This window comes from Gouania willdenowi, chromosome 6 (assembly GCF_900634775.1).
Source record: "Gouania willdenowi chromosome 6, fGouWil2.1, whole genome shotgun sequence".
In the NCBI taxonomy this organism is placed as follows: Eukaryota; Metazoa; Chordata; class Actinopteri; order Blenniiformes; family Gobiesocidae; genus Gouania; species Gouania willdenowi.
The window spans coordinates 56,574,422-56,587,561 of record NC_041049.1 but is presented as its reverse complement, the minus strand read 5'-3'; the positions used below and the strand labels follow the sequence as shown (position 1 = coordinate 56,587,561).

At 34.8% G+C, this 13,140-nt stretch overlaps 1 protein-coding gene across 6 annotated transcripts; it reads left to right on the top strand.

Moving 5' to 3' along the window:
• Nucleotides 1–2,963: 2,963 nt before the first annotated feature.
• On the top strand, nucleotides 2,964–12,794 carry LOC114465536 (procollagen C-endopeptidase enhancer 2-like). 6 transcript variants are annotated; one of them, XM_028450611.1, is made up of 10 exons: nucleotides 2,964–3,288; nucleotides 5,245–5,274; nucleotides 5,374–5,464; nucleotides 5,556–5,689; nucleotides 6,554–6,697; nucleotides 7,934–8,050; nucleotides 8,235–8,286; nucleotides 9,616–9,709; nucleotides 9,880–10,011; nucleotides 11,035–12,794. In XM_028450611.1, the coding sequence occupies exons 1-7, from the start codon at nucleotides 3,069–3,071 to the stop codon at nucleotides 8,270–8,272; spliced, it is 774 nt and encodes a 257-aa protein (XP_028306412.1). In that variant the 5' UTR covers nucleotides 2,964–3,068; the 3' UTR covers nucleotides 8,273–8,286; nucleotides 9,616–9,709; nucleotides 9,880–10,011; nucleotides 11,035–12,794. The 6 variants fall into 6 exon arrangements, 5 of the variants coding, with proteins under 5 accessions (XP_028306412.1, XP_028306415.1, XP_028306414.1 ...); XM_028450614.1 differs by lacking the exon at nucleotides 6,554–6,697; XM_028450613.1 differs by lacking the exon at nucleotides 7,934–8,050.
• Nucleotides 12,795–13,140: the final 346 nt, after the last annotated feature.

Sequence of the window (13,140 nt, the reverse complement as noted above, 5' to 3'; positions counted from 1 at the left end):
TGTTGTGTTACTCAAGACCGGTCTTAAGATCACATTCTAAAGATCTTGGTTTAGTCTCGGACTCAAAAGCATTTTTACGCCGTCTTTTCTCGGTCTCGGAGTGCTCAGACTCTGGATTTTTCATCAAGACCAGTCAAGACCAGCACTGATTTCTGCTATTCTTCAACTTTATTAATGTGATAATGAGGAGAAGAACTTGGTAAAACTATAAATCTATTCGATTCATGCTTTCCTTTTTTTTGTCTGTCAAATGTATTTGAAAGAAACTAAAACTAAAGAGATTTCTCTTTAACGGATCAACCTTGACTACTAATCTCGACGACCAAAAGTCTTGGTCTTTGTGTATTCTGGTCCTGGATAATGTGGTCTTGAGCACAACACTAGTCTTTAGCTATGGAAGAATTATTTGTTTTGTGTTGTCTGTCACTGACATTTCTTCTCTTGTTTAATCCTGCTGCAGGGCAATAACTGCTCATATTGACTATTTACGAGTTCAAGGGCCATTTACAAATGTATATGTTAATACACTTAGAAAAATGTCTCAGCATCTGTATAATGAAGTATTTACGTATAGGCCTACCTATTCCAATTATCACATTTTACCATTTAGCTCTGACACAGTTAGAGCAACCGCTAAAGTTTAATGCTAACAATTAGCTTCTATTATAACAACAAACTAGTTGTTTGTTTGTTTTGGATTGTGTACTTTTAGTTGTGCTTTACTTGTGACAACCACAGTTTTTAATTTTATTTAGATATTTATTGAATCACAAGGACAAATGGCCTACATTATACATTTATTCATACAAATGACTTGTTACAACTTTCCAGCTAAGGCTAATTTACAAACTTGGTCCCTGGTTTTTTGTGTTCAGTTCAACTGTGAAATACGATACAATACAAACTACAAACGTTCTATAACAGACACACAGTAAAACACAACGCCCGGTGTGAAATCAGTGTTAACTAGGGATGTAACGATTAATCGTAAGGCAGTTAAAAATCGATTCATAGGTATCACGGTTGATATCGATTTTCTGAAAATTGAATCGCAGTACTTTTTTCACACAAGTGTAGGCGGCGGGCGGAGTCTGCTAATACTTTCTTTCTGGCTGCCTTCTACTCTTAAATATGTTAATAAATGATTCCTTACCCCTTTAGCACCGAAAGAATATCTGTAATATTACTTGAATATCTGTAAAAGTCACGCTTTTCTATTAGCTCTGTCTGCTAGCATAGCTTCTCTTCTTCACTGCAAGATATCTGCATGCCAACCGACCACTGTGTTACCAGCGCCCTCTGCTGGTCCAAACAAATATGACATAAATCAGTGCAATCGTTTTTTTTTTTTTTTTTTTTTAAAGTCCAATTGTTAAGGCACAAAATACATTTTCAGTTGCACTTTTAAAAGAAAAAGAACTATTATGCAGTTTTGCATTGTTTATTATAGAACCAGAATTTAAATTAATAGGCTTCATTTTCATTTGTATTATTCCTTTATTTATTTCATTCAAGATTTATTTTTAGTTAAATTGCATTGTTTTGAATAGTTTATAAAGGAATTCTTTTGACAATGAAAAATAAAAGGAAAATAGTACAGTATTTTCTAGTTTTTTTTCCCAAAGAAAAAAATTTGTCTACAGTCCCATTTTGTAAAATAAATTGTGAGAGAATCGTATCGTGAACCCAGTATCGTGAATCGAATCGTATCGGGAGTTGAGTGAATCGTTACATCCCTAGTGTTAACAGATTTGTTTTGGCTTCAGCCATTGTTTTACTTGTCAGTGTTTCAAGGAATTCCAGAGTTTAGTGCCTATAACTAAAAGGAACTGTTCATGTTGTGCTTTGGTATCTGGTAGTTACTGGTAATCGTAGGCTTGGTTCTCATTCGACTGGTTTGTTTGCTTATACCGAGTGACAAAGTATTTCTGGAGCAAATTTAAAATTAACGTTTAAAACTGAGAGGTTTACAAAACTGTCAAAACTTAACAGATATTCTGAATGATTCTACTCTGGTGGATGTGACATTTTAAAGACTCTGTGTATCGTTTCGTGTTGTTTGCCCTTGGCCAGGTATTATTGAAATTATTTGTGGTAAAGCAGTGTTATTCAAAACAAAATAATTTCAAAAATGACATTATGTTTGTCAGGGGTATGTTTGTTTATAGGGTTGTTTTTATTCAGGTGATTGCCGCTCATTGAAAATGTTCTCCTTCATTGCTCAGTTCTAAACCTAAGAAATTGATCATGAGTTAATGAAATACTCCGACCAGCCCATCCTGAGTTATAATGACCTGAACCAAAGACACTTTGGGTTTATCTAGTATTACATTATAATTTCAGCAGGTCATCTTCATCCTCATCATCATCGAGCAGTTTAACGTACATAATAACCAGGGCCGGCCTTCCTGATAGGCAACCCAGGTGGCTGCCGAGGGCGCCATCTGCTGGAGGGGTGCCAAAATGTACCCCTTTCAAAAAATTCAAAATAATAATAATAATTTTTTTTAAAAAAAGGTATAATAAATGTGAAATATACCCTTTACAATCACTTTACATGTTCTCTCTTAATTAAATATTAATATTAAAAATCTGAAACTAAACCCACTGATCTTCTGCCCATATTTATATTTATTTAATTTAAATTATTGTTCAATTCTATTGTGTTATTTGCACATTGTGTTCTTTGGTTTTAATATTTTTGTTACTAATTTTTGCATTGCTTTAATGTAGGTGTTATATTGTATTATAGTGTAATATTCAGATTTTTAAACTGTTGTATTTATTTTCAATGGTTTGCTGTGCCGCAGGATTGCATTGTTTTGTCTTGATATTTAAAATAAATAATATGGTGATGTATCAAGGTATTGCTGGGTTTTGAATAAAGAAAATGATTTTCTTGTTCGCCTGTTTCTTTGCTTTTGTCACTTCTCAGGTGTCTTTGCAGAAGAGTGGCTCTCATTTCTGTGGAGGGGCCGTCATTGCTGAGCGGTGGATAATGACTGCTGCACACTGCTTCTCCTTTTTGTTACAGTAAAAACACAGTAATCAGTAATGATAAGTTATAGATGTGTTCTGGTTTGTTCGATAATGGACTAATGAGTTCATTGTGTCCTCTGTTGAGGGAGTTTCTCAGCCGTGTCAGAGTTGTGGTGGGAGAATTTGTGCAGGACAAAGAGGAGCAAGTGATTCCTATCAAGTTTGTCTCCGTTCATGAGAACTACACTCATGCAGTGCCGATGAATTATGACATTGCACTGGTGGAGTTGGATCAACACATTGTAATGGGTAGGTTCCATTTGAGATGATAAAAATATTTTTGTTTGATCGTGTGATTCTGAACTCTAATCACAGTTTAAATCACACACACAAAAAAATAGGAGCTCATGTTGAGCCGATCTGTCTACCGTTGCCTGACTATAATATACCACCTCAGACGAGTTGCATTATGGGTGGTTGGGGGAGGATAAAACGGTTGTATGTGCTGGTCCAGACAGGGGAGGCAGAGACGCCTGCCAGGTACGGCCTGTGTTTTCACTGACGTCAGGCTGTTTATTCCCTGGATTAAAGACAAACTCAGAGATGGTACATTTGAACACAATCAAATCTGCAAAATGTGTTACTTGTTGTTATTTGTTATTCAAATGTTTCTTCCTCCATTTGGTATCCGTGCCGTTTTTGTCTAATCAGTTGTTGAAACACTTTGGTTATGACTTTGTGTTAAACCATGAGAAGTATTTATTAATGAGGGTCGCACTGAGATCATGGATAGATTACATGGTCACAAGTACGTTGACTTCATTAGAAAACTGATCTCATCTCATTCCTTATATTACAGTAACCTTTTGCAGGAGGCATCCTCACTTATAATTACCTAATGCTAATGCTAGGCTAATATTATTGCTAATACTTAGTTAATGCTAATGCTAGGCTAATATTATTGCTAATACTTAGTTATAGCTAATGCCAGGCTAATATTATTGCTAATACTTAGTTAATGCTAATGCTAGGCTAATATTATTGCTAATACTTAGTTAATGCTAATGTTAGACTAATATTATTGTTAATACTTAGTTAATGCTAATGCTAGGCTAATATTATTGCTAATACTTAGTTATTGCTAATGCCAGGCTAATATTATTGCTAATACTTAGTTAATGCTAATGCAAGGCTAATGCTAGGCTAATATTATTGCTAATACTTAGTTATTACTAATGCCATGCTAATATTATTGCAAATTCTTAGTGAATGCTAATGCTAGGCTAATATTATTGCTAATACTTAGTTAATGCTAATGCTAGGCTAAAAAATATTCCTAATACTTAGTTATTGCTAATGCTAGGCTAATATTATTGCTAATACTTAGTTATTGCTAATGCTAGGCTAATATTATTGCTAATGCTTAATTAATGCTAATGTTAGGTTAATGCTAGGCTAATAATATTGCTAATGATTAGTTAATGCTAATGCTAGGCAAATGCTAAACTAGTATTAATGCTAATGCTATGTTAATGCTACTGCTGGCTCCTGATTGGTGGACGACGTCAGGTTCTCCTTTTTCCCCAGCAGCCAAATAGTGGTGAGTTTCAGCTATGCATCCTCACTTGCATTTTCTGCAGGAAATTATTATTATTATTATTAACAGTAATAATACATTTTATTATTATGCAGTATTCCTTTCAAAAAACAAACAAAAATTATATATATATATATATATATATATATATATATATCCCCTTATCTATTTAAGAATTTGAAAACAATCAATATTGATACGCCCATTCAGATCACTGATTCACTTTTTGTCCCATTAAAGGGCCTTTCACCTGTAGCTCTCCCATCTGTCACAGCATTCATATTTGTTCTCCACCCTTACTGTGTAGTACAAGTGTCTTTGTAACATCTGGGCTCTATATTGTTAACACACGTGTCGTACACCTGTTTGGTTAAGAACAAAAGTCAGGTAGTGTTTTTTCCATCGTAACGCAACAGAAAGCCCTTTTACTGTTGACTATGCACATCCATGTAAAACCAGGTCCTAAGTCTCTGGTACTTTTTACTTTTACTTTAGGAGGAACGTTCACAAGATGTGCATCAAACAACTCTTTTACTACATGTAGAATAATTGGTTTTTCAGAACTACTCATACGAGGATTGCAATCATTTTACAGTATTGTGTACAATATAGTGTTTCTGCAGCTTGATGCTTTTCACTTTAATATTCTCTTTTTGCGTTTGCCTAAGCTGAGCAGCAACAAGGAAGGACTTCATTAGGTGAGATGCTTTTCCTCTCATCACAGCAGCTCTTCCTCATCTATAATAAACATCCTGTTTGGACTTCTTTGATGTTCTGTCTGTCTGTCTGCGTGTTAGGGCTCTGCAGTGTGAATGATGGCTGTGTATCTGATGAGGAGGGGGTAATTAAAAACCCGGCTGTTCCTGGTAATCGCTATGAAAACAATCAGTGAGTGCAAACATGTTTCAACGTAACTTTTCTGCCTGGACTTCCCAACTATAAGTTGTGGATATGAAGCAGTTTCTTTATCTTTCTTTAGGTTGTGTTCATGGCATCTCACCACACCTCCAGGTTTCAGAATTGATTTAGAGTTTGGGAGTTTTGATCTGGAGAACGACTCACATTGTCACCATGATCGACTCACGGTGTTCGTAGGAACCCGAAAGCCAGTTGGTGAGTTTGGCCCGAACACGGTTCTGTTTTCATCATGGAAGTGATATTAGCTATTAAAAAAAAAAACTATCTATCATGCTAAACCCTGCTATTATTTTTAAATATTATTAACATATTTTACCCTTGGAGTCAATCTGACCCTACGAATATTTGCCTCCAGAAAATGATTTTCAGAAAATTGTTGACCAAGTTTTTGTGTGAGGCACTTAATTTATTTGTTGAATACATAAATAACCCCTTCATAATAAAACCTTGACCTATTCTTTAGTGCCACCATCAGGCCAAACTTTTAAACTACAATTAATTTATTTTGAATAGTTTTCATTCAAATCTTCTCAAATTTACTAACATTTATGACCACAAGAGTGTGAACCCTATTGGTTGTGATGATGATATGACATTTCCTGCAGTGCCAGGAAATACATTTATTTACTATTTTTATCTAATTTTTTGCAACATATTTGGGGTTATTCACTATAAAGTCCTTTGTCTCAGACACATCCTCCTCTACGTCACTTTCACTGTGAAAGAGCTGTTCTAAAATGAGAATATGAACACCCACCCACCCGTCACCGCCCCGTGTAATGTATCAAATCCCTGTAGGCGTAGGAATGTAAGGTCGCAGAATTAATCAAATTAGGAAAAGTCATGAAATATGAAGCAAAAACAAAAAAGAGTCAACTATTATTTCTTGAAAGATGAACATTGAATGGGGTCAAATTGACCCCAAAGATCATAGGAGGGTTAATTTGGAGCTCAATATAAATGGCCAAATGAGCTGAATTAAAAGATTTGACCTGCAATGAAATGTAACCAACATTTATATTTTTTACTTTATTTTATTTTTCCCCATTGTTCTTTCAGCCATACTTTGTGGCAGTTCGGTCCTCAGCCCGGTGTTACTGAACAATTCCCAGAATGCAGAGCTCCTCTTCTCCTCTGACATTAGCAGGGCAGGAAGTGGTTTTGTAATTAGGCATCACGCTGTCAGGGGACACTTTCATCCTGGTGGGAAACACAACAGTGTCTACACACACACACACACACACACACACACACACACACACACACACACACACACACACACACACACACACACACACACACACACCTACAATACATCTGAGAGGAATGGACTTGTTTCCATGTCTTCTGTTGAATTAATTTATTCGCCACATCTTTACTCGTTTATTATTGACTCCATACTTGTAAACAAAGTTATTTGCTGCTTTGTCAGTGCACGGGAAATGTCATGGCAACCAGGGTGATAAGACAGTCCCATGACACAATAATGAGCTGCACAAGACATCCACAAACACACGAGCTGTCTCTATTCCCTATGCACGCGCACACACACACACACACACGCACACACACACACACACACACACACACACACACACACTCATTACAGTACTCACGTTACTGTAATGTAGTTGTTTTTATGGGTACTTTTTTGAATATATTTCAAATTTTAAAAGAAGTGAAGTAATTAGTTACATTTCTACACCCAACCGTTCCTGAGTAAATTATTGTTTTTTGTGGTTATTATTTTTTATTTGAATTTCATTTAACATAATTCCATATGATCTTAGTTGTTGCATTTTTTCTTTATCAATTTCCAGCCACTTTTTGTGTTCAAATTGAAGTTTCTACCTATTATGTTGTTACCCACATGGCACATGTGACACAGTACTGTTTTAGAGCATGTGAATTTAGCTATATGAGCCTGAGAATTTTTTTTATTATTTTGAAATGAATTAATTGATGTTATTTTATTCTGTTTTTTAAAAAATTGTACATTTTGACAAATGTTTTATTTTATACATGTAAAATGTGTGTGAAATAAATCATGTTCTCTTCTTTTTTAAGTTCATACACGGGATGTTTTACTGTACGCAAGGGAACCGTGGCAAGATTTATTACCAAAAATAAATGTTGGAGGTGAAAGTAACTAGTAACTTTTACCTTGAGTACTATCTAATTGAGCTACTTTTTACTTATACTTGAGTATTTTATGTATGAATTACTTTTACTTGTACTTGAGTACAATTTCAATCAAGTAACAGTACTTCTACTTGAGTAGGATATATCAGTACTCTTTACACCTCTGTACACACACACATTTTGGCAGACAGGCTGAAACAACACATTTTAATTTGTAGTTTACAGTGTCACGCTAAAGATGAATCATTGTGTATATTCAACACACTTTAATGACTGTGTGTTTGTGTGCACATGCAGTCAGGATGTGGGGCAGTCATCCTGGTGAAGGATCAGTCTTCTATCCACACCCCAAATTACCCACAACCCTACAGCAATGCCTGTGTCATCCATGCGCCACAGCAACATGTGGTGAAGGTGCAACACACAGTTTTATCTTTCCTGATACAGCAGCAGTCAGGGTTAGGGTCAATTGTAATTATAATCGCGTAATTGATCATTCATTCCAATTTTGACGTGATTCAAACAGTAATTGTAATTGGAAAAATCTGTTGCTGTTGTAATCATAATTTCATTTTTATCCAATTTTTTCTTCCGTCAGAACTTTGGTGCGTTTCAACACCTTCAGAGTTTGACTGAGTTTGACTATTAAGGTATCAAAAATTGTAACAAAAAATTCCGCTTAGGGAGCTTGTACTTTTGGGATTTTGTACTTTTGTCATACATTTTTTTGTTCAAAAATGTTTTCATTAATTTCAATTGCAAATTTCAGTGTTTTAAGATTTAATGGCTTCAAATTTGAACTCAGCTGTTCAGCCATTCAACTTTTAAAATATTCAGCTGTCTGATGGTTAATGCTAGGGTAATGCTAATGTTAATGCTGGGCTAATGCTAATGTTAGCTATTACTATTGCTAGGTTAATGCTAGATTAATGATAATGCTAAGCCAATGCTAATGCTAAGCCAATGCTAATGTTAGCTAATGCTATTGCTAGATAATGCTAGGCTAATGCTAGGTTATTGCTAGGGTAATGCTAATGCTAGATCAATGCAAGGCTAATGCTAGGCAAATGTTAATGCTAGGTGAATGCTATTGCTAGGTTATTGCTAGGGTAATGTTAATTTTAGCTAATGCTATTACTAGGATAATGCTATAGGTTAATGTTAAATTAAGGCTAGGTTAATGCTAATGCTAGGTTAATGTTAAGGCTAGGCTAATAGTAGGTTATTGTTAATATTAGTTAATGCTAATGTTAGTTTAATGCTAGGCTAATGCTAGGTTTATGTTAGGCTAATGTTAATGTTAGCCAATGCTAATGCTAGTTTAATGCTAGGCTAATGCTAAATGTTTAATGACATGGGCCACCACCTGTATCCTCACTTGCACTGCAAACATTCTCGTTGTAATTGAGTTCAGATAATTGACTTTTTAATTATAATTGGCATGGACATGGTCTGTAAGGTGTCATTTATAATTTATAATAAATATATTAAAAATAAATAAAATTTGTTTTATAAACCTTTTCCACTATCTGTCAGTTCTTTTGAGGATCATTTTACTAATTACAAATGAATTAAAATTCAGGGGTATACTGCCAGAAAAAAGGCTCAACGCCAAAAATATTAATAACAATATTTTCATGGATTGGGATGCCTAACAAGGTAACCAAGAGATTAAAAAACAAATGAGATGATAGATAATAATTCTAATGTATTTTACAGTTGATTTAAGAGTTTATGAGGTTAGTTATTGAAAGCTCAGTAATTGTGATGAACTGTAACTGATAACGTAATTATAATGGACGTTCAGGGGGAAAGTAATATTTGTAGTTTTAATTGTTTAATTTGGAGAAAAAAAATGGTGGTCCTCGTAATTGTAATTGAACATAAATAATTGAAGACGTAATTATAAATGAAAAACGTAACTGACCACAACCCTGGCTGCAGTTTGACTAACTGGAGCTTCATTGCTATTTTTCCAGCTGGACTTTGCTGACTTTGATGTGGAGGAGTCAAAGACGTGTGGATATGATTCCCTCACTGTCATGGGAGATGTTGGAGGAACTGAGGAAATTGGTAAAAAGTCATGAATGGAGCCACATCCAGAGACAAAATGCAATTTTTTGTTTGATGACAAAAGTATCTTACAAATATTAACCATATAAAAATCCAAGTATTACATGATATCAGATACAGACAGTGTGATAATAGGATCTATGAATTTGACTGTTGAACGTTCTTGTCAGCTGTGTTGTGTGGCTCCAGTGTCCCCCCTCCTGTCCTCTCCTATCATGACGTCATGGTGCTTCACTTCCTGTCAGACAGCATCACCTAACACAGAGGCTTCAGGGCAGTGCTGACATTCATCAGCATCACAGGTACCAGCACGCCTGCATTGGTTCATTTGGAAAAACTGTTTTTAATCGGTTTTTTTTCACCACAGCTGGCCTGCCATGGACCTAAAATCTGTTTACATATGTATATATTTGTATTCATCATTATTATTTTTTATAATTTTCTTATATTTTTGCACCTTATCTTTCCTTTGCATATTTTCTTTGTGTAGTCTTTCTCCTTTTTCTGCATGTGTGTATAATTATCATTATTAGTGTTATTTATTTATTTTTCGATATTTCACTCTTTGCCGTTCTAATTACCCCTCGGGGATAAATAAAGTTTTTTTCTTATTCTGACTACTGTAGTTTTAGTCATAGTTTTTTGACTAAAATGTAACTTTGATTTAATCAAAATGAAGTCATCTGGACTATTTCAGTTGTAGTGTAGTTTCAGTCAACGAAAAATTACAATTTTTGGCATTTTTTGGGTTAGTGGGAGGAATCTAGTGGGGTTAGGTTTGGGTTAGGGTTAGGAACGACACTTACTGACTGCCTTCATGAAACATAATCCATGATAATGACAGAGCAATGTCAGCCTTATGTATAAAACTTCAAGGAAAGTGTTACCAAATATTTTGATAAAGTCGAAGAAAACTGACGTAAATTTTTAGTGAACTATATTAACACTGGTGCAAGCAGTGGGTCTGGGCGACCCACTGGTAGAGGGGTCGCCTTCTGATCGACAGGTTGGGGGTTTGTATCTTATATGTTTTCTTGGGCAAGACACTGAACCCTAAGTTACTCCTAGTGGTCGACTAGCATCTTGCAAGGCTTTGAAAATAAATATTGCTATTTTTTCTAAGTTTTTTTTTTTTTTAAACGTTTTTTTTTTAATCAAACAGATGCTTATTTTTGTATAGCGTCAGTCAATGTGATGTCATTTGACCACGACTTTAATTCTCTCACACAAAGACAAGAACTCAGTGTTTTTCGTGCTTTTTAAATGTGTTGCATGAATCAGGTTGACGGTTCTCTCTGACAAACATTGCTTTTCTTTCTCTGCAGATCTGCAGGATGGAGACACAACAGAGGGCTCAGCCTGATTCTGTGCCAGCTAACCATTGACACCCTGCAACACTGCACGGTTGAGCTTTGTTTAGTGAACTCTATGACAAAGTGTTGTTTCAGATCTAGTCACAGAGGGAAGGCAATGACGATAGAGTGGCATCTGTTGAGCCAGTGGGACATTTAACACTGAGGTGACAACTCAAACACCAGAGAATTATCAGAAAAAAGATCAAATAAAAACACACCATTTCCTCCAAATGTTGGTTTTTAAACTTGCACTTTATTTCTAACTTATCTGCGGCACACTTGAGCTGGATTTGGTCCTTGAGCAAAAATGAGTTTGACACCCTTGCTCTAAAACATGACATGATGACTAGTTTAAATGTTTTACTATAGGCTTCAATAGAGTGTCATAAAGTTCTGATTTTAAGGACATTTTATTTTTTCACACTAGTTTTAGCACCAAGTAGTTCCACATGATGCAAAAAAAATTAAATACAAATCTTATTCAGTTTAGGGCTTATTAATGTGTTGTTTTAAATACAGTTTCAGGCATTAACTCTCAAATATGCTTAGGCCTTTATCCTTTAAAAATGTATTGATGCATAGCGCCCTCTAGTGAATTTACATTCTCACACACTCAACACACGTTATTCTATTCAAGTAGACCTCTGACTATCACACACACTGGGATGAGAGCACATTGTGCATGTTCCTGTTTATAATGTTTTATTTATTGTGAATATGTGTCTTTTTGGAGTTTCCCATTTATTGTGTTGTATGCAATTGTGTCAGCAATGTGTGTGTTTATTTAGTGTCATTTTGTATATGTGTCATTGTTTTGTGAGTTTAAGTGATGCTTTTGTGTGTCTGATGACCTTCTGTGTGTATTATGAGTTTTTTTTGTGTGTTTTTGTGGACATTCTGTGCATTTTACTGATGTTTTGTGTGTTGTTGCAGTTATTTTGTGTATTGTGTTGAGCTTCATATTACTTACAATTTTTTGAATTACAATATTTGGTGGATTTGTCTTGGAGACCGCACAGAATTAGACCGTGGGCCGCACGTGGCCCCCTGGGCCACCAGTTGACCATGTCTGCTATATACTCTGTAACTGTGTAGGAACAGGCTTTATTTGAAAGACTTTGAAGAAGGTTGTCGTCATGCTGCTGTGAAACAAGCCTGTAATCAGCAGCTTGTGATAATTATTGTTGGTGCAAGGACCTAAAACATGCAGGATTGCATTCCTCCAGGATCAGGATCGTACCTAAACTGTGAGGTGCCAAATGCAAAAAAGTCTGTGATGACTTTCTGATGGATTTATTTTTAGTATTTAGTATACTTTCTTCAAAATTTAGATAAAAAATAAAATGTTAAAGATAAATTAAAATATTATCTTTAAATGTTAAAGATAAATTAAAATATTATCTTTAAATGTTAAATCTAAATGAGTGTTGAATTTTACTTTTAAATGTGTTGCAGAATGTAAAGCTAAATATATAAAATATTAAAATCACCAAGTAAGTCACGCCCCTTTCCATATTTTGGAAAATTCACAACAAATTAACCGTATGTGCTTAATTTGCCACTTTTACCAGAATGTAGCCCCAACACTGAAGAATACTTTGGTACATTTAATAATGCAAATTATGAAGTCCATCATTCTGTTTTTCCTTTAATAACTGTAAAAGTTAAACCTAGCTACTCCCACAAGTTTTGCTCAATTTACACCAAACTTGCTTCAGCTTATCTTCAGACTGTCCTACACCAAAGACTCACATTTTTTTGGTTTATCAAAAATTGGGTCTACAGTGTATCAAAATGTTTTACTGTAAATGGCTTTATAAACATGTTCTTCCAAATTCTTGCTAAATACATTGCCATTGTTCATAAAAAATAACCTTATTTTGAAGACATTGTAGATGATAAATTAAATTCGCTCTCATGAGATTGCATGGAGTCGATGCAAAAACTGCATTTTCAAGAATGCGTTTTTTACTTATGCAGCCAATAAATCATTGTTAAAACAACTTACCAACATCTCCTTGTTGTCTTGATGCAATATGTGTATTTTTAGATTTTTGTTTTGGTAACTTTTTTTTA

Coding starts and splice junctions, on each gene's coding strand:
- LOC114465536 (XM_028450610.1), top strand. CDS start 3,069: ATGTGTTCTGGTTTGTTCGATAATGGACTAATGAGTTCATTGTGTCCT. Junction 5,275..5,373: donor ACAAGGAAGGACTTCATTAG/GTGAGATGCTTT, acceptor TCTGCGTGTTAG/GGCTCTGCAGTGTGAATGAT. Junction 5,690..6,553: donor AGGAACCCGAAAGCCAGTTG/GTGAGTTTGGCC, acceptor TTGTTCTTTCAG/CCATACTTTGTGGCAGTTCG.